Below are 22,085 nucleotides of genomic sequence, written 5' to 3'. Positions count from 1 at the left end.
TCTGTGAGCTTTTCCTGTCTGTAGCTGCCTCGAAAAAGTGTGTCAGAGATGCTGCCCTAATAAGGCTGTCTCTCTGACATGATTCTCTCTGATCTTTAATCCAGGAAGAGAGTTTTTCCAAACAGTTGAGTGGTAGCAGGTACGCCTTCTTCCTCCGTTCTCTAAATGAGGTGGGAAATATGAGAGGTGGGTGGATGGGATGGCTGCTAATTTTTGGCACATGTCCCAATACTATCTACCACTAAATGAGTAATTTCCCTGAGTAAAACACATTTACTTAAGCACGAAAAATAATTTGAGTACAAAGCAATGACAACATTGAGATTTGAGAAAATCTGCACATTAAAGTGTTAGAATTTCAATAAAAATGAAATGATTGTGTTTTTCTCTCGGTTATAGGAATACATTTACAATGTTCATTCAGATAATCTGGATTTAAATGACTAGGGCAAAAGGTCACTTACCCGCAGCTTATTGTGTCATTTTCTTCATTTTGATTCAGGGAATCATTTGCCCACAAAATGGTGTTGTTAATGCAAACTCTTCCTGGGATTTGAAGCTCTTGCAGTTCGATGTCATACAGAATGAAGGTATCTGTCATCATTCCAAACACGAGCAGCATGCATGGCTGAGCGGCTCCGTGGAGTATGGCACAGAAACTCCCGAAGACCATCAGAAAATTCTCATAACAGGAAGCAAATCGAAACTGGAAGAAAGTGCAACTCCTTAGTGATCAGGAAGTTATTTTGCCATGACGTCAATATCACAAAATAGGCATAAATCAGGCAGGACAGCTCCGAACTGCAGAACGCTGCTCTCTGTTTTGGCTGATATTAGAGTATGTGCCCCTTGACACTGCTATTCGATGTCAATTTGTGTGTAGTCTGGCCCTATAAGGTTGTTGTTAAATAAGTTTCAACCACTTGCAAAAACAACAGTTGATGGACAGAATGCAGAACAATGTCATACATTCACCCCAGTACAAAGATCTGGGCCTAAATCCATCGTTTTTTTGCTCACCATACCGTTCCAGTTTGAACCCAGCCATATGCAAATCAGTCTTGACCCTGTGCCTCATGGGAACAGTCCAGCCCGAACTGCCAAGCCAGGTCCACCCTGGACTAGAAACAAGCATCCTAGGACCGGTTTCGGGGTTTCACCCCTCTTCATCCAGGATAGCTTGACTCCAGTGGCATGGAGAGCAAGGGACCCACGTCTGGGCATACCCTTCCCACTCGGGGTGACAAATGCAAAAACAACAGTTGATGGACAGAATGCAGAACAATGTCATACATTCACCCCAGTACAAGCATCCTAGAACCGGTTTCGGGGGTCTATTTAACTTAGCAGTAAGGTCATAGGAGATGACAGAGAAAGGGAACCAAGGGAATGGCACTTAAATGTCATATGTGATCTCCAGTGTGTATTTATAAAAATATACAACTACCAGGAGTAGCACTGTGCTGCAGTTTAAAGGCACTGCAAACACACATGGCAAGGAAAGTGTCTTTGCCATGTGTGAAACCATATTTGTATATACGGATAAGTCACTCCTAATGGATGTCGCCTAAGCCCGCAGGGTAGGGTTAGCATTACATATAAAAGTGCCACACAATATATATTTAGAAAGTGGCACTTAACAATGACTGGAAGCCTAAAAGCTTTTTGCACTATGTTGGATAAGCTACATTTTCAAAATCCGATTTAATGGTGAAATCATTGTGCAAACGTTTATTTGTACAAAACGTGCCCTTACCAGCTGGAAGAATCCAACCTGGATTTTAGTGTTTGCTTTCTTCTCTTCTTCAGTCCTTCAAGAAAACAAAACATTATATTATTTTTAATGCATCACTCACTCCATAGCTTTTGTGTGCAATTTAATGCAGCTATTTGAGAAGAAACACGCTTACGTTTTCTTATTTTTCTTTGTAGATGCATCTCCATTGGCGTAGGAACCCCTTTAAAGAGAAAAAAAGACAGATGATGCGTGGTCGTTTCCAATTGCATTTTACTTTAATCTGCTATTGTTTTATTTCGTTCCAAGTCTGGGTGCGATATTTAATGTGCCAGATATACTCGGACGCCACAGGGATAAGAATTGATCAGGTGCAATAAATAGCACCCAGACATATACTTTATCGTGTGTGTTGCAATTGATCAGGCCAACGAAATCAATCTTTAACTGCAGACACATTTTCCAGTTGATAGCCCTCCTTTGAATATAGTTGAGTGTTCTTCTCGTGCTCTCTTTGGGGACTAGACTGCACTTATATAAGACAATAAATAAATAAATAAATAAGCAAACAAACAAATAAATAAATGTAGAGGTTGGAAGCAAGAATTCACGAAAAGACAGTGTCTTAGATACACCACATAGATATCATGACATGTTTCGTGGAATTCCAAAAAGAACATTTTGAGTTGACAACACTTGTAACAGCGAATAACTGGGGAAGTTAGCAAATAGGTGTTTGAACAGCACCTGACTACAAGGGGCTGTCTGATTACCTTATTGCAGACAACCCTTTAGTTACTGGACATCCAGCGTTTGACTGGGTTCTTTTCCTCTACTAGCAGTAGCTATCTGCAAATATTCAGCTGTTTGACACATCTAGCGGCAATGTTAGTGGGTAAGGTAAATGCTACCCGCCAATGTGTAGTGGCTGCAGGAGCTGTGTGGTCCCTTCTGTAAAACCGATTGTGTAGGGGCACATTTTCACCCTCAGGAGTCCAAAAGGTTGTTCCCTCAGTCACGTGGAGTCATGGCTCCATGTAACTAAGAGAACTCTTTCTCCTACGCCTGTGCCTGATTATGACCGGTCACGGAGTCAAACAAGTTTTTACGACAAACACACATGTTACAATTGAAGTTGTGCACAGTGAGTGTGCTTTCCCCTAGAACGCCATTTGGGAAGGGAGTCAGGGGCCTCAGGGACCCTCCAAGAATCCCCGGCAGGCAGGTGAAGGTGCACACTACACTCTTTCACAGGAGGCGTATTCCTAACGCTCTTCCAAACCCAAAGCGGGTGGTGACATTTGAAAGTGGTGAGGCGTAAAATTATTGTTGTACTACACTGCAGCGAGCGTATCGAGAGAGCCAGAACATCCTACGGGAGGTTCGGGTAGAGGGGGGTTCTCCCCTGTAATTGTTCTTGAAAAAAGAGTGGACAAATGATGTGTTTTTAACCACATTTGAGAAAGCAGGCAGGTTAATAGAGCAATTGCAGTTATTACAATAATAGAGAGATGTCATATAACAACATAGGTTGCTTCTTATTCAGTATAACCACAGAGCTTCATAACAGACTTCGAGATACAATGCATTGCTGAGTACATGCCATCTGTTGTGTGACCTGTGTTCTGATCATTCTGTGTACTGTTAGAAGTTCCTGGGCTGTGAACTGTTAACATCTAAATAGTGACTACAGTCTTGCATACACTCCGTGTAGGCAACAATTTGATAGTGGATTAATCCATTTAGTGATATTGAAGAGCAAGAAAGCATCAATGTAGGAAGCGCTATATAAATGCCATGAAGTGCAATAAAATTGTGAATAATGTACTGACGTACACTAAAAGAGCCAAGGGCAATGCAACTATAACAATGCATCATTCAAAGTCAAAAACTAATTGACTCAATTTTCCATTTGTCCCTCAAAACTAGCACCAGTATGGCTTGCCGTGGTGATACTTGCCTTTGTGCGCTTATTTTCCATCAGAAAACTGAATAAGTTGTTTCCCTGCATTAGCACTAAAACTGAAAATCTGCCATTTCAAAGCACAGGAAATAAATAACAGATGTTGCCAGTACTCAATCTATGGTGCACAAATGACCATGCTCGAAAAGACTGGGATGGCTGAGCCTCAGCCTGCCTTGCCTGAATCGAGAATTAAAGATCATTTCAGATCGAAAGGGAGTGAGAGAAAATGGCACTTGTTAATCTTTGGCCTGGAAAAAAATAATCACACCGTGACACGGGTGAACACCAACTGCAGTTGAAAGTTATTTCTTACACCCAATGCAACAGCCCATAGTGCAAATGCTTAAACTTTGCACTGTGTTTCTGCCCCCTCTCCCTACCCCGGCCGACATCCATGGCTTCCATGCGACCGCATCCAAGAGGGCAGGGTATCCAGGCGCTAGAAAGCACTCCAAAGAAAACCCTATTTTTTATATCCTGACCCTGATTTGAAGCACCAGGATATCAGCAGGAAGCCACGGCTTCCCAAACATACCCTGGCCGGAGAGTTATGAGACCATTAATTCGACCAGGCCCCAATTAGCTCACAAACACCCAACACAATATCACGAAGAAGGGTGTCACTCGGCCAATTTCCAGCCAGCGTGATATGAAACGCCAGTTAAGTCTGACGAAAAGACCTATATTTAATGTGGGAACCATAGGTCAAAATTGCCCACATAGGCTATGCTTAAAGTCCAATCAAAAGCCACAACTGAAAATACTGGCAAACAACGTCATTATTAAGTTCGCCTTAACCCTCGTGGCCTGAATGCCATGATGAAACGACAGACAAGTGCCTACACCATTGAGGTACAGCTCACGGCTGCTGCTGGCAGTGCTGGCCCTCACTTGACATGCACAATAGTAAATCACCATGATCACCATAATAACGCCGAGAGCCCTCACGGTGTGATAACGGCACCTACATCTCTGTCCCCAGAGGTACCTAGATGCCCTCGAGAACACTATTGATGCAGACAGGTCCTTTGCAGGAGGAACGTGCAGCCTCCCACAAACACACGCATTGTCCGGGCTCTAAACGGCATTGCCAGCACTAACCCGGCAAGGGCAACATTGTACTCTGGCAAATTAAAGCGGCACTGACTGTCAATGGCAAAAAAAAGCCTCACCCCAACACACACAAACGTGCCCGCACGCTCCTGCAGTGTAAGTGCTTCACCTACCATGACATATGTGGCAGTGAGCACCCTAACAGGAAAATCAACGTGCGCACCTTAAAGGCGGACCAGGCAGTGTCACAGCAGGTGCAGTGGCACCAGGACTCACCCTGGATATTGCTGTATTTCACAGTTCGAACAATGGCCAGGGCCCCCATTTCCCTCCATGCACTAGTGCCCTTGACACACCAGCTACGCCCCTCACAAGACAGCCCGAAAAAAGGTAACCCCTGACACACTACTGACTGAGATCGAATGTGCCCTCCTCATTTCACGCCGCCTGCACCCCGAAAAAGAACACACTTGTCCTACACCCCTTCTAAAGTAGATAAAATAGGTAACATTAAATTGGATCACAGAAACGTCTGCTATTTACACTTAATAGAACTATTAAACGGCAACTTCTATGATGGCAAACTGCACGCTACATTTATTCCACAGCAATACACTGCTTAGAGAGCACATGTACAAATGTAAGCCCCCACCCCACTATGGTGCGAGCTTTGCAAACGGATCTGAAAGTACATTGTAACCAAGTTGTGATATCTGCATAGCTCCATTTTTAGTAAGCTTCGTAATTTCATAGCGCTATTATCCCACAGCGCTTACATTGCTTTGATTGCATTGTTGTGTGTGATTTCCCCCGGCGCCCTGCTCTGACCTCCCCTCCATTTTGATCCTGCTGTTGTTGTGTTCCCCTGAGCCCGCCACGCCTCCCAGCTGAGCCGCCCTCGCCCCTCCCCCTCCGCTATCCATATATGACAGTAGTTCCCGCGCGCAGCGCCCACGCGCAGCGCCCGCGCCCAACCCGCGCCGAAGGTGCGCCAAAGGTAAGCCCGTCTACGCCCGTCCGCGCCTGGACCGCGCCCAGCGCCAGACCCCCTGCCCCTCGCGCTGCGCTGCCCTCCCGCATCACCTACGATGCCGCCACCCTCCTAGCCCTCAACCCCGGTCGCGCCCCCAACTGCGTCCAAGCCGCTCCTGGACACACTCATGGACCTTTCTCCTGCTACTCCTGCAAATTCAGCGGCACCGACAACATCTCTGCTACGTCCACACCACAGATTCCCGACCCCAACCACCTACAATGCATCCTTCTCAACACCCGATCGGTCCATAGGCATGCCATTGACCTATGGAATCTACTAGACACCATTTCCCCGGACATCGCCTTCCCTACGGAAACATGGATGAATGTTCCCCCTACCAGACATCACCATTGCCATCCCTGAAGACTATAAGATCACCCGCAAAGACCGTACCAGCCACACAGGAGGAGGAATCGCCATCGTCCACAAGAAATCTATCCGCATCTCAACCAGCTCTGACGTCAATCTCGCCAACTCCGAACATCTTCACTTCCAGATCCACATCGACCCCAAAACAACACTCAGAGGCACTCTCCTCTACAGACCACCAGGACCCCGCGCAAAATTCAGTGAAGACATCACGGACTTCATCACCCCACACGCGCTCCCCTCCAAAGATTACATCCTTCTGGGAGACCTCAACTTTCACCTTGAAAAGACCAACGACCACAACACCTCCACCCTCGTGGACAACCTCGCCAACCTCGGACTTAAACAACTAGTCACTTCCCCCACCCACATCGCAGGTCACACACTCGACCCCATCTTCACATCCAGCAATCATATCTCCTTCTGCCACACTACGGATCTCCTCTGGACCGACCACAGCTGCGTTCACTTCATCTACAACAAGCCGAAACCCATCATCCACTCCCAACCTACCCTGCAAAGAAACTGGAACAAAATCACCACGGACCAAATCTCCGCATCGCTCCTTCGAAACTCCCCAGCCCTCTCTTCTAACGCCAACGAAGCCGCCGCCAACCTCACCCTATGGTTATCCAACACCGCCGACACCTTAGCTCCACTGAAAAAACGTCAAAGCAAACCTGGCAGCAAGAAAGCCTCATGGTTCAACGATGATCTCAAGAAGTCCAAGAAACTCTGCCGCTCCCTTGAAAAGGCCTGGAAAAAAGACCCAACCACCAGCACCAAGGACGCCTTCAAAAGCGCCACCCGCACCCACCACCAACTGATCCGAAAAGCCAAGAAAACAGCTTTCAAGGATCGACTTGACAACAACGCTCACAACAGCAAGGAACTTTTCAACATCGTCAAGGAATTTTCCAATCCCTCGGCCAACTCCAACGACATCACCCCCTCTCAAACCCTCTGCGACTCCCTAGCCTCTTTTTTCCACAACAAGATTGCAGACATCCACAACAGCTTTGACAACCAACCCGGAAACCAACCCACCCTACCATCTGCTGACCACCTTCCCCCCGTGAACACCCTTAACGCTTGGAACCCAATCTCCACTGAGGACACCATCCGCCTGATGAATTCCATCCACTCAGGATCCCCCACAGACCCATGCCCTCACCACATCTTCAACAAAGCAGACTCCGTCATAGCACCGCACCTCCGAGACGTCATCAACTGCTCCTTCAACTCCGCTACCTTCCCAGAAGACTGGAAACACGCCGAACTCACTGCCCTTCTGAAAAAACCAACAGCGGACCCCACCGAACTCAAAAATTACCGCCCCATCTCGCTTCTTCCATTCCCGGCCAAAGTCACCGAGAAAGCCGTCAACAACCAGCTCGCCGCTTTCCTCGAAGCCAACAAATCCCTCGACTCCTCACAGTCCGGCTTCCGAGCCAAACACAGCACTGAGACCGCCCTCATCGCAGCAACAGACGACATTCGAACTCTACTGGACAACGGAGACACAGTCGCCCTCATCCTCCTCGACCTCTCTGCAGCATTCGATACAGTCTGCCACAGCACCCTTCTACAACGCCTCAATAACATCGGAATCCAAGGAAAAGCACTTGAATGGATCACCTCGTTCCTCACCGGAAGAACCCAGAGAGTCCGCCTTCCTCCATTCAAGTCCGAGGCCTCTGAAGTCATCTGCGGCGTCCCTCAAGGATCCTCACTCAGTCCCACCCTCTTCAACGTATACATGAGCCCCCTCGCGGCCATCGCACGCCGACACAACCTCAACATCATCTCCTACGCGGACGACACTCAACTAATCCTTTCTCTCACCAATGACCCTAGCACCGCCAAAACTAACCTACACGAAGGAATGAAAGAAGTTGCCGAATGGATGAAACAAAGCCGTCTGAAACTGAACTCAGACAAAACTGAAGTCCTCATCTTAGGTACATCCCCCTCTGCATGGGACGATTCCTGGTGGCCTGAAGCCCTCGGAAAAGCACCCATCCCGACAGACCACGCACGGAACCTAGGCGTCATCCTGGATTCTTCACTCTCAATGAACAGACAAGTCAGCGCCGTATCCTCTTCCTGCTTCAACATTCTTCGCATGCTCAGAAAAACATTTCGCTGGATCCCCCTCGAAACAAGGAAAACAGTTACCCACGCTCTAGTCACGAGCCGACTGGACTACGGAAACACCCTCTACGCGGGTACTACCGCAAAGCTCCAGAAGAAACTCCAACGAATCCAAAACCCATCAGCCAGGCTCATATTAGACATCCCTCGCAACGAACACATCTCTGATCACCTTAAAGACCTCCACTGGCTACCCGTCAATAAGAGGATCACCTTCCGACTGCTTACCCACGCACACAAATCACTCTACGACATCGGACCAGATTGCCTCAACTCTCGACTGTCCTTCTACACCCCCTCCCGCCAACTACGATCTTCCAGCCAAGCCCTCGCCACTATACCTCGCATCAACAAGACCACCATGGGAGGCAGATCCTTTGCATACCTGGCTGCTAAAACATGGAACTCACTCCCCGCCTACCTTCGCCTCACCCAGAACCACCTAGCGTTCAGAAAGCAGCTTAAAACGTGGATATTTGACAAATAATCCTCCTCCCCTTCCTAAGCGCCTTGAAACCCTCTGGGTACGTAGTGCGCTATACAAATTTTATGACTTGACTTGACTTGACTACATGAAAGTACAGAGTTTTTTCTAATTTTAACAATCAACCCACAAAATACATATATCTGCATCACATATCTATGTTGTCTACCAAATTATTCCGAAAGCATTTTTTTCTTTTTCTCTGAAGACGCCACAGCAGACTTTGTTCCTATGGGTGAGGCCAGTCGCGTCCAGCAAACGGGCGGGAGGGTTCACGCAGGAGGAAGGGGGAGGAGGGCTGACGGCAATCAATATAAAATAATAAACTTACCTTACTTCCTCCGCGACCGCATCACGCGCCGCTGCCTCAGCTCCTGCTGCTCCTGGTGCATTTGGGCAGCCTCCCTCCTCCTGCTCCCCTAAGCCAATCACGACGCTACAATGGCAGCGATGTGATTGGTGCGGCGCAGTGGAGAGCGCCTCAGCCGGGTGCCTTTAGGGCGGCATTTTCTCTATGTAGGCTGCATCCTACATAGAGAAAATGGAGAGTGCGCATGACTGCTTTGGTCAGCCCTGGGGCCAACCAAACAGTCAGGGCCCATAACATTGGGCAAGCCACTTCCACCCTGCCCGCGAGCAGGACCGCCCCCCCAACCAGGCAGCCAGGCACTTCTGCGTTCTCGCAGTGCGAGAAGCAGAAACATAAAATGGTAGTTTTACCATTTTATGTTTCTGCTTCTTGCACTTCGAGAAAGCAGTGGGGCGACGCCCCCACACCCCCATGGAGGAGAACAATTGTGAGTTTGTGCATGCACTGGGGCAGCCCATTTATTTTTGTGATAGGGCAGAGATTGGGGCTGTGCACCATCTTACTTGATAGAGCACCGAAAGTCTAATTCAAACTGAGAAGATATGCATCAATATATGGGAAAAGGTTAACAGTACATATCTGAACTACACAAATAAATCAGCTATTGACTGAAATGCTATCGACTCTAACAATGCAAAGGATGAGAATGTATTTCCTTCTGAAGCATTCACAACAACTAAGAAAGCGATTTTCACACACCCAGCAACATGTAAAACTTAAGTATACATGTCCTACTTTTTAAATACCATTCAACCTGTTCTAGGTGCCCCTATGGTCTACCATATGGGTGACTTCTAAGTATCAAAAGGGAGGTTAAGGCTGTAGAAATGGCTGTTGTAAACTGCACTTCAGGCTGAAGTGGCAAGCAGGAGACATGTTTACAATGCTACTTTAGTGGTTGGCACAATGGGTTCTGCAGTCCACTTGTAGCATTTAAGTTACAGGCTCTGTGTACCTGCAGAACCATATAACAGGGACTTATAAGTACATTAAATGTACCAATCAGATGCAGGCCAATTTTACCATGTTTAGGGGAGGCAGCACAAGCACTTTATGGCTGGTTAGTAGAGGTAAATTGCACAGGGGTTCTAATGCTACCAACAGGGGGTGGGGTTGGGGGGGAGGAATACCACGCCAAGGATGTCAGCTCTGACAAGTAAATTCAGAAAATTCAGTAAGGATTACTGAGTGATGTTGCAAATTTAAACAAGCACAAAGGATTACTGAGAATTAGGGAAAACCTAAACATGCAAACATAATAAGTCAGTGACAGAGTATATCCAAACATTCACTAAGGATTTCTGGGTGATGTGGCAATTGCACTGCCATAATGTTAGTAATTGCAGGCATTTTAAGGAACTCAGGGGGAGATTCTCAAGGACCAGCGATACTTACTGCAAACGGCAGTTAGCGGCAGTTTTTTTTATCGCCTCCTAACCCTGTAAACTATCGCCATGTTAGCAATGTAGTACCAAGCCATCGCTACATGGCGATAGCCGCTAACATCAGCGCAAAGGCGATAGGAAATCCGGCGTTAGCGGTCTGAGTTAGGCTGACTAACGTGAGTTTTTTGCCGCTAATGGGCCTATCAGTAGTTTTTTTGTCTCTAATGCAATAGCTTATCAGTCAACCTCCATTATAAAATAGGCATAAAAACCAATAAACTGCTAAATGGAGCAGCCAGGGACAAGTGCAGCACACATCAACAAGCCACCCAACATCCAGGATGGCCAGGATGAGAGCCAGGACGCCTCGCTGGACCTACGTCTGGAGCCTGGATGCCACGCTGGACCTGCGTCTGGAGCCTGGATGCCTCGCTGGTCCTGCGCCTAGAGCCTGGATGCCTCACTGGACCAGCGTCTGGAGCTGGGATGCCTCGCTGGACCTACGTCGGGAGCCTGGCTCCCTTGCTGGACCTGCGTCTGGAGCCTGGATGCCTCACTGGACCTGCATCTGGAGCCTGGATGCCTCGCTGGACCTGCGTCTGGAGCCTGGAGTGTGATGTGGAGAAGCTGTGGAGTCGATGAGCCATGGCAGTAGACATTGATGCGCGACGATTGCCCATACCTGGTGGTGAACTCTGGCGGGTCGCATGGAGACACGTTGCTGACCTGTCTGAGAAGACCGCCATGCGCACCTTGGAGCTGTCAATAGTAGAGTCGCTCCTGCGCCCCAACATAGGGAGGACTGCATCGCATACACCGATCCACCACTATACCGGGGTGCACGGAGGGGATTACCAATGGTGGGTCCCGCCTCTCTGCATCACAGGCCGGATGATGTTGGGCTGGCAGGATGCTGTGGAAGGTGAGGCCCCTGAGCTGCGCCGAACTTGTGTGGATGAGCGCTGCAACTTCACGCCTAAGGGGGCCCTTCTGCATCAACTACATCGGGAGATTCACCAGCGGACTTGGCGGCGACTGCTGTACCCAGGCTTGTAAAATCCCTCCTAGCTGAGGCTCCTGCTGGCTGAGTCACAGATTTGGAGAAAGTGCAGCGGATTGCGCCACGGTGTCAATGTCCAGGTAAGGAGAAGGTGGGATGCGTAGTGCAGGACGCCTGGGGGTCGAGTCCCCCAGGCCTAGCACACGTAGATGATGCACCCCCAGTGTCGGCTCATCCACTATGGTGGAAGAGAGTCACCCCACTGCTTCCAAGCAGTGCAAAGGAGGAACAATCATCACACGATGATAACTTACTGATGTGACCATGCTATGTTTCCCTTTGCTTTATGACTGCTCCAAGCACGGGGCAAGGCATGGGCAGATTTGCATGCCCACCCAAATGCGCAATGACTGTTTGGTCGGCGCCACTCAGGCTGCCCAAAGCAGTCATGCGCACTTCCCTGTTCGTAATGCAGGCTGCATTACAGCCTGTATGGAGAACATGTCCACCCCTCCAGCCCCTGGCTGCATGCCTTATCCCATTGCCAAATACCAATCCCACCGCCGCATCGCAGCATTGTATTTGGCTCAGGGGAGGGAGCCTGGCTGCCTACTTCCTGCAACTAAGCAAAGTAGAAAATCCCTGGAGGAAAATCTCATACACCTTTACTATTTACACAGTCATACTGAGGGTTTTCTGGACCCTCACACAAAAAAAGCTATTCACCACCACTGCACTAAACGTGCAAATCCCAACCCAAGTTACAGTCTCAGACTGAAATGTAATGCTTACACTGTTTTTTAATAAAAGGAATTTGCTTTCTAAATATATTTAAAATCTCGGAAATGTTCCGAAAGTATGTATACCATTAGTACATTAAAAAAAAGGTCACAATTTATACATTACAGTATCATATAACAAAATTACAAAACAATCAATAGAAAAACGTATTGAAACCCCACTAGGGAAAAAGAGTCATGATTATCTGTTTAAAAATTCATTTGATCCAAGAGCTATATATGATCTGTATGGAACTTTTTAGTAAAAAGGATTTCCTTTTCATCTAAAGGTCCCTAGCTCATTAGGATTCTTAAAATACAAGAGCGTTGACGCGTTTCGGTGGTCTATAAGCTTTGTGAGCTGAACCACCTTCCTCAGGACAAAAATCGATACGGGTCACGTTTCTTCTCATTACACAGTTTCTATCGTAGAAAGTATCAGTCGTACTGCAGCTTAGGGCTAGATATAGTCCTATCCTTGATCCTTCCAGTTATTGGATCTGTTTCTTAGAATTTGGGCATCGGTCTTATTCGTTTCTCCCTTTTCCAGATTGAGGAGCTATCACCTTCTATTATGGCACTTTGACCCTCTGTTGCTCTTGATGCTGTACATTGGTGGTGTCCTAAGTTGATCTTATGTATTAGGAACCACTTATATCAACTTCGGTAAAGTCTTGTCTACAGAATATTTTACGGGAGTCGTTATTCTGCCCACACTATTTTCGCACCCCCGTAGACTCTTGATATGTCTATCCGAGTGGTGTCTGAAATTCTCAATCTTATTTCCACGTCGTGGCGTTCGTCATTCCTTTTTTCAAAAAAAGGAATGACGAACGCCACAACGCAGATTTAAATATATTTAGAAAAAAAAGTAAATTCATTTTAATAATGCTCACACACACATCGCCACATCCACGCCCCATCCAGTGTTCTTTCAAGCATTTACCACCTCACAGCTGTCCAGCCCCCCCAGCACTTCTCAATGGCGGCCGCTGTGCGCCCATGCACAGCGGGCATACCACCCATGTGCCAAAGGCACATAGGTGGTTGCGATGCATGCCATAACATTGCATTCCATTCCCATGCATACTAATACTAGGCACATTGCAACAGTAGAGTAGGTGTTGCATAGCGGAGATATCAATATCACTATTCCCACATCAGTGAGTGCAACCCAAAACTAACCTGTGCACCCCAAACCCAATCGTGAACCCTGGAATTCCTTTTGAGCCCCCATAACACACCCAAAAATCAAATTTGACCCACATGCACAACCCAATTTCAATATTATACCCCAAACCACCACCCCAAATCCATATTATACCCCAAAACACACCCCAGGTTCCATATCTTACCCCAAAACCCACCCCAAATTTCCTATTTTACTTCCGAAACCCAAACCCACCCGAAAAACTTTAAATTACCCCATTACTGACCTCACAATGCGTTGCAATCAAATGCGATGTAAAGGCACCTGCGTTGTCGGAGTTGCGTAGTTAATGATGTACTGCCTGCGTTGTACTGGACATCTCCCATGCCAAAGGCAACCCATAGGCTAGCCTGTTTGCGTCCGTCTGCCCCTGGACCGCGCTCAGCACCAAGAAGCCTTCCTCTTGGACGCCCCACCGCTACGACGCCGGCACCCTCCTCGCCATCAACCCTGGACGCCACCTCGTCTTCCAGGAACAACCTCTGCTCCGGAACGGACATCGCTATCGCAATCACTGGCGGATGAAGTATCACCCTCAAGGAGCACCCCGACCGTCAAGCAGGAGGCATTGCCATCAACTGCCGGAGCGTACTCGGACTGACCAACCACTCTAATGACCCAAGGGTGACCACGGAATACCCCAAATTACGGATCCGGACCAACCCCAAAACCATCCTCTGCAGCACACTCATCTGCATGCCCCACGGGCCATGGACCCCCATTCTCCTATACCATTGTGGACCTCATTGCACACCAGGCTTTCCCATCCACCGACGACATCCTACTCGGCAGACACAAGTTCCACCTGGACAACCCCAGTGACCAGAAAAACAGCCCCTCCTGGGGAAGCTCAACAACATCAGAGTCAAGCAGCTAGTCACCGCAGCAAGCAACATAGCAGGACACACGGTTGAGCACGTTTCCTCCGCCAGCTGGACATTCAACTACAGCCACACCACAGGACTCTCCTGGACCAACCATCATTGTATACATCACGTCTCCACCGTGCCCACCGTACACCACCGCCATCATTGCACACATCGCAGATGGATCAAGGCCACCGAAGTATGTCTTATCAACTCCCTCAGCACCACCACTACGCCTACGCTTACAGACGATGACACCGCAGCATCCAAACGCAAACGATGGGTATCCAACTGCGCTGACACCCGGGCACCCCTCATGGTCTGCACTGCATCAGTAACTTACGCCTACCTGATGGCAGGCGTAAGGGTGACGCAGTGCCACAGGGATAGGCTGGCACCATGCATTGCTGGAGTTGCGTCAATGTTGTGACACAACTGCAATGCATGACTTTAGCGCAGACAGATACGTCAGGATTCCAGACGCATCTGTCATTACTTGCTATGTCCAATGAATACAGCGCATCTGTAGTGTCGCAAGAAGGTGGTAGTGAAAATTGTTGCACCGCTGTCTTGTTGCAGTGCTGACACACTTTTCATGAGTGAGGCCCAGAAATGCGCACTACCTTATTGATGGTGCACAGTCCTGCCCTATAATTTTGTAGCAGGGCAGCACAGCAACATTGCTTGCAGCGCGGTCCAGCAACAAAACCATGGCTATCTCCATTTTAAGACCAGATATTTTCTGGTCTTAAAAATCTGTCTCTAGTTGCAGTTAGAGCCATTTTTTGTGGTCCTCTGGACTTAAGGAATCCCTTTGTGAATATGGGGATGTTGGTTTAACGGCAGATTTTGCATGGGAACGCCTCCCTTGCATGTCATTAGCGATATATATTGCTAACAGATGTCACGATCTTTTAATTGGACGTTTTCGCCAAAAAGCTGTCACTAACGGCTGTTAGCGACAGCTTGGTAATACTGCGATAATAATATTGCCACAATAGCGGCAGAAAAGTGCCGCTAATGCGCCGGTAAGTCCTTGAGAATATGCCCCTGAGTACTGCTGTCTGAGTCCTCAATCTGTAGGATTGGTTTAGCCTGTCTGCATCAATCCTTGCACTCATACATCCATTCTTGTTCTCACCAGCTCTTCCACCATTCTAAACACACACACTTTTTTCAATTGTTCCTTCAGGGACTCACTCAATCCTTCATTCATTTATTCATCCATGCCCTCACTCAACAATTAATTGTCCACACACCCACCTAGTCACTCATTCATGTAACCACTGACTCGTTCTCACATTCACCCACACACAAAAACTCACCCTTCACTGAAGAAGCACTTTCAAATCTCTTTGCTTTGACATTGCTCCTCCCATTGTTCCACCCTGCAAATTACATAGCGCTGATTTTATAAATCTAAAATCAGGGCCATTTTTTTAAAACAAGTACGTTTTCAATTTAGCCGTTCATCGTAATGCACGAAAGTGTAAGTATTTGACACCGAGTGCGAAAATATTGCACAATTTAACACTAAAATACTGAAAATGTAATTTGCAGAGATCTCACAATCACCACTGTAAGTACCTCTTTGCATCTCTTCTGATAGTTATCATTGTTACTGATCCAATGTGCTGAAAGACTAATCTATTCATAAATCCATCGCTAAATCCATTTAAATTCAGCACCCCTATGTGCAAATACAATTAGCAGTACATTGAGCTAATAAAAAACTCCTCTTTGTCTGTGTTTTTTCTACGAAAATGTTGTACCGTCAACGAAATATAGGGCTGCATCAGGGAAACGTTGACTCCAAAAGTGCATTTCTCCCCTGTGACGCGCATTATTTCTGCTTCAGGCTTTCACGCCTATATGATGAATCGGGTAAAATGGCTTCTAGGAAAATGACAAATTGCTGCTAAGAAACATTTTACAGTAATACGTCTCCTTTTTTAAATGCCACCTTCACAAAGTTTCTAGATGCTCGGGTTTTGTGCGCACCCGCACATTCTGAGACCTTTTATTAGCAAATTCACACCAAAGAAAACAATAGGAGGCAACAAAACTTGTATTCAATTAACAAGAAAACCTGTTGCTTGCCTTGGTATCTATGAACTTTGGTCACCTCTTAGTCAGAGGAGATAGCTGTTGTCCTGTCTACCCTGTGGCTACTGCAGGCACAAACAAGATGTGTTCTTATCTATTCAACTTCCTCCCACAGCAGTGTATATGACTGACGCAAGGGGGCGGCGCCCTCATGCAATGCACGCTTTCAGCCCAGGAAAACCATTATGGAAGAAGAGAAAACGATAATTAGCAAAGTGAACAAACTCAGTATCCATTTGTAGATCTGTTGACAGTAGGCCTTAACTGTTTGCCAAATCATTTATCATTCAACCAATCAATCAGGGTTTATAAAGCGTGGCAAATCCCCCGATAGGGTATCCAGGCGCTTTGGCTCGCTCAATATACACCAAGGGACTTCAGATGAGGTTTCCTCGCTCACTGTCCTGGTATGGAGTGAGCTCTTCTGCCTCCTAGAAAGTGCTTCCACTGCAAATGAATGAGATGCATAAGGACGGGGACTATTTGATGGATAAAGAATATATCCTGAAACAAAGGCTTCCAGTGCGAAATGGCATTCCAGTACAAAACCCTATGCGCCTCCTGGCTAATGATATTCACATCCACTGCACTGTGTTTGATTTATATAGGGATTAAGGCCTATTGTGTGTACAATTTAAATAAAGGAAATTTGACCATTTCTCTCAAAGTATCTGCATTTTCCTTTGTTGCTCCAGGATGTCTATTTGAAAGCACCTACTTGCATAAGTTGGTGTACACTCCACATATCGTTTGGTTTCTTACTTCAAGTTTTTTGTTTGTTTATGGTCCCTCGTGGTTGGCAGTCACTTTAGATGTCACATTGAGCCTTCTCTTACTTTGTTTGGTGTTCTTGGTGCCCGGAACTGGGCCAACTGCCTACGATTTGCTGCCATTTTGAGTTTTCTATGTGCAGATTGAGACGGCGGGCCCCAACATGGGTTCACAAGATCATGGCTCCTATTGATAGTCTATAACATAACGTTCTGCCTACAGATCGCGATTCCTTTAGTATAGGTGAACATACACTCCTTAGATATCATTCTACTGGCATTCTGCCTGGATTCATTAGCATTATTTTGATGTTTTCTTATAAAATGGAATGCAGATATGTACAAATTTAGGCTGCATACTACAGCACGTATATTTCTAATATGCTTCTTAAATCGTAAGCAGGACAAGGTGGAGGGAATCCTAGCCAGTGCTTCATTTGTAAAAGAATGAGTGCTGGAGCCCAGGGTTTACCTCAGAAACCTGCAGATGCACGGCCTGGCGAATACTAAGGCTTCACAATCCTAATCCCACCTCATGCCTCTTTAATCTAGCAGCAGACACTCTCTGCCCCTTTATCTCATTATTGCAGGTTCCTGCTTTCTCTCTTTGTCACGTTTTTCCGTCTCTCTCTTCCTCCTTCTTTCCCCTGGCCTAGAGTGTCATTCATTCTCTTGCTCTGGGTGCGTCATATCAGGAAACATAAGTGCCAGTTCTCAAAAATAAGTGCCAATGGGCCCCGCATGCAACCACCAGCTCAAATTAGGCACCGAAAGTGCCACCCATTCCACCTTTGTTATCCTACAAGCTGTGTGGACTCGACATCCTTTTATATCCGAGGTACTAACATGGGATTATTTGGGTCTTTTTTTTAAAATTCTGTACACAGTTATGTACCTATGATGTTGTATTCGGTAGGGAAGAACATTTAAGTTTTAACTTTTTCCCTTTTTGTAACATCATTATCTGGCTGTATTGAATACAGGTTGTACATACGTCTCATATTTTTGACCATAGCATGTGCGCCACACAAAGTCAGGATGGTTGCTTTAAATTGTATGGAAGATGCTAATCACGTAGAGTGCCTTTTTAATTTTTTTGTATTGAAGAGCAAGAGGTTAAATACAATTTTGTTTAACAAAGTAAAAAAGAAACAAAAAAAAGGGAAAAAACCCAATGACAGAAATAGATAACTTCTCAACAATTAGAGAGTTCTTTTGAATGCAGGCTCCTCTGGGGTCGAGTTATGATGCTATATCCAAACATTTGATACTCCCCGGATATCCAAACATGTATCCTCTAATCCCACAGGCTTGGAGAATAGTTCCTTATAAGTCCTAATATTTTTCATCTTATATAGCCATTAATAAATGAGTTGCTGATTTGCTTTACCATGAAAATTACAAGAGTATTTTGTTATCGAGACCAGCTGTAGGTAGATATACCCATGTGGATACTTGCTGTTGAATTATCTCTTCTGAAAGGGTATCAGAGTTCAATTAATGGAAACGGCTCCATATTGGTAGACAAAATGCACACTATTGATGTTCTGTGAGCAGTTTGGTGTTTCAGCTCTCCCAGTTTCAATAGCACTGAATGTCTACTGATCAATGTTTAGTATCACAGTGTCTTTCAATGGCATTTAGAGCTGATGGTAGACAAACACTGTTTATTGGAGCACCCCAAATGCTTGCATGATCAGTTAAGGATATTGGGATGCTTTTGTTCTTTGTCTTAATTGTTTTGATTCAGACCATTATGTTAGGTATCTAGATAAACGGCCCATTTGTATGTGGGACTTTCCTTGTTTACTGTTTCAACTGGGGTCTGTTTGCTTTTAATTCCTGATGTCGGGTATCTTAATACCCTTCAACGATGGGGCGCAACATTCAATACGGCAAGTTTTGTAGTCAACTCACTGTGCTTCAAGGAAGCACCAGGTGCATGTTCCTCAAGTGAGAAAAAGGGGTGGTTCAATATTCTTTGCTGCATCATCATCTGATTCATAATTAGCATAATGTCATAATTTTATTTTCACTCTTCCCAGTAATTTTGGGAAACAGTTGAGGTGACTTTGGGAGACTTTATCAATGAACAGTGTGTTCTATCTTTTCGAACAGTGCTGAGAATGTTGATTGTCTCATGAGCACTGTACCTTATTAAAGATTTGTTCCTCTGGACATGTGCCTCAGCATCTTTAACTTCAACTAGCCATCATGTGGAATAAGAATAGATGGAGAGTATTCGTCTATGCACTCAGTCACTATTTCATTCACACGTCCATGCACTCATTTATCCATATAACTGTTGACACATTCTCACATCCAGCCATTTAGCCATCTATTCAATCACAGATATACACATCCCAATCAATGAAGAAGCAATTTAGCTTATGAAATGGCTCTATCGATCGATTGGCTTTACCAAGGCTTGCTTAAGGGAGGAGTGGATGCCCATATAACCTTGACTTCAGCACAGCTTTCTGACCACGTCTTAATACCCTATTTCTGTTTTAAAATATACAAAAGAAACTGCCTCGCTTGTTTAACCATAAAGACCGTAACACCATTTCCTATTCAACAAGGGAAAATTGAACTGACCCAAACTTTCAAACTTGGGAGACCTAAAATATATACTCTATTTACCCTGCTAGGGTGGTAATACCTCATACTTTTACATATTAATTCACCCAGAGGGGGCTAATCTGTTATAACTGTTTTGTAATGAGAACTGAACAATATTGGCAGTTCATCAGATGAATAAGACATAGGCCCACGTTTGGAGATCCAGTCGTGTGCCTTGGTCAACAGCTCTTAGAGCAGTGGGATGGCCCCTATGTCTTAGAAATCAAAAAGTACTAAACCTCTGCTGAAAAAAATCTCTTTCTCCAACACGCCTTAATAACTTCCATTCCATTCCCCTTTTGATGTAACTCAGAAAATATGGTCAGCTTCAGGAACGTATGGAAAATGCTGGCATACTTGATTCATTTCAGGCAGGATTATAGCTGAGAGATAGTTTCCACCTCTGAGGTAGATGATCTGCTGAGATTTGGCAGACTGAGTTAGTACTGGGGCATTGTTCTATAAAACTGTGGCATTTGATGCTATGAATCACTCCATACTTCTGCCCATGCTCACAGAGGTTAGTCTCTCAGGCACAGGCATAAACTTAATGAAATTATTATGTCACAGAATCCTACATTCATACATTTCCAAAGCAGCGATGATCAGCAGTGGTATCCATCAGCCATAAATAGTGTCTTTGTTCCTATTTAACATCTGCATGCAACTCCTGGCCATTCTACTTCATCAAATCGTGGTCCAGTTCTATGTGTATGGTGATGACACTAAGACATCCAAAAGAAATGTATGTATGTGAAATTTGAATTGAAAAAACCTGGCCAAGGCAGCAGAGCACTGTACAAGGTCAAAGGCAAGGATTCAGTCGACATGTGATTTGAGAGATGTAGGGACATGAACTAAGATCTCCGTTTGCGAATTGCTAGTAGCGAATTGTTCGCGATTCGCTATTAGGAAATCACAAACACAGATGTACTAATGTGTCTTTGATGCATTTAACGATTTGTAAAGGGGTCACAATTAACCTACCTCAATAATATTCATGAGGTAGGTCACAATTTGCGACCCATTGGGAATTGCTAAAAACGCAGGGATGGTTGCCTGCTTGGGACAGCAGACCCCCATGAGTGTCGGCTTTTAAATAAAGTAACGGGAAAGGAAAAGGGGATGCATTTAAAAAAAAAAAATTCTTTTAACTTTTTAAGAGTAGGCAGAGGTCCGTGGGACCACTGCCGCTCTTAAAAAACGTTTTTGCATACATTCACAAAACGGAAGGGGTTCCTTGGGGGCATCATCACGTTTACGAATGGGTTAGCACCATATTGAATTTGGAAGTAAAATGAAAATGTTTGGTGACCGTATTTAAGTCACTAAACATTCATGCATTCCACTGCAAGTCACTATTAGGAAGGGATGCCAATAACAAGTTCCTGCCTAATACTAAATTGCTAACCCATAGGTTACCGAATTGCAAAATAGGGTTTGGTATATAGAAAAAGGCTTTTTGACCAGTCGCAAATGGCCCGATTCTGCAAATTGGGCCATTTGCAACCATGAAAAATCTACGTACATGTGGACCGAAGTTCCTTACTCTTGAACCCTTTTATAATGATACTGCCTTAGCCACTTAATGACTTTATCCTTCACTCATGAACTACCCTATCCTATTACCTACTCATAACTGAACTACCACCTCCTTTCACTCTGGGATAGCTCATATACTTTAATTGTTTATTAGAATATTGTATTGTTGGGGGCTCCAGTGAAGACAATGGAGTAGGTCAAGGCCCTTAGGGCTGGTATAAGCCTTCTGCTCCAACATTACAATATTTCTCCTTCTGTTTCTCCCTTTTTTCAATTTAGAATATTCTACCCTCACTAGTGGGATTGTTCTACTAGCCTATAGCCTGATGCCTCATCCTATCCAGGTTGTTAAAGGGCCTGAACCCTTGTTATGGGTCCTCTCCAGTGCCTCTAACACCCATTATAGTCCTCAACAGTAGACTGTAAAGCTATATTTATTAGAATTGAACTACCTTATCCATTTGCCATAAGAGAAGTGACCAGCCTCATCTTTCTATTTCAGAAATACATGAACAAGCAAATGCTTTAACCAGTGAGAACTGAGAACTAAAAACATAAATATTGTTACCTTAGAGATTATTTAGTAGCAGTGTACGTTCACAAGCTCTACATTACATTTCTTGGACATTGTTACATGA

General features: G+C 45.6%; 1 protein-coding gene across 2 annotated transcripts in view; it reads right to left on the bottom strand.

Moving 5' to 3' along the window:
* Window positions 1–22,085, bottom strand: part of ABCB11 (ATP binding cassette subfamily B member 11) — a 431,988-nt gene that overhangs the window by 283,619 nt on the left and 126,284 nt on the right. For both annotated transcript variants that reach the window (XM_085645365.1, XM_085645366.1), the window contains exons 4-6: window positions 1,911–1,958; window positions 1,757–1,811; window positions 465–706 (exon numbers count right to left, since the gene is read on the bottom strand). In XM_085645365.1, coding sequence (XP_085501491.1) covers window positions 465–706; window positions 1,757–1,811; window positions 1,911–1,958 — 345 coding nt within the window. The remainder of the gene's footprint in view (window positions 1–464; window positions 707–1,756; window positions 1,812–1,910; window positions 1,959–22,085) is intronic.

The sequence above is a fragment of the Triturus cristatus genome, chromosome 3_1 (assembly GCF_964204655.1).
Source record: "Triturus cristatus chromosome 3_1, aTriCri1.1, whole genome shotgun sequence".
NCBI classification, from domain to species: domain Eukaryota; kingdom Metazoa; phylum Chordata; class Amphibia; order Caudata; family Salamandridae; genus Triturus; species Triturus cristatus.
The sequence above is the reverse complement of the archived record's forward strand: the minus strand, read 5'-3'. Positions and strand labels throughout refer to the sequence as shown.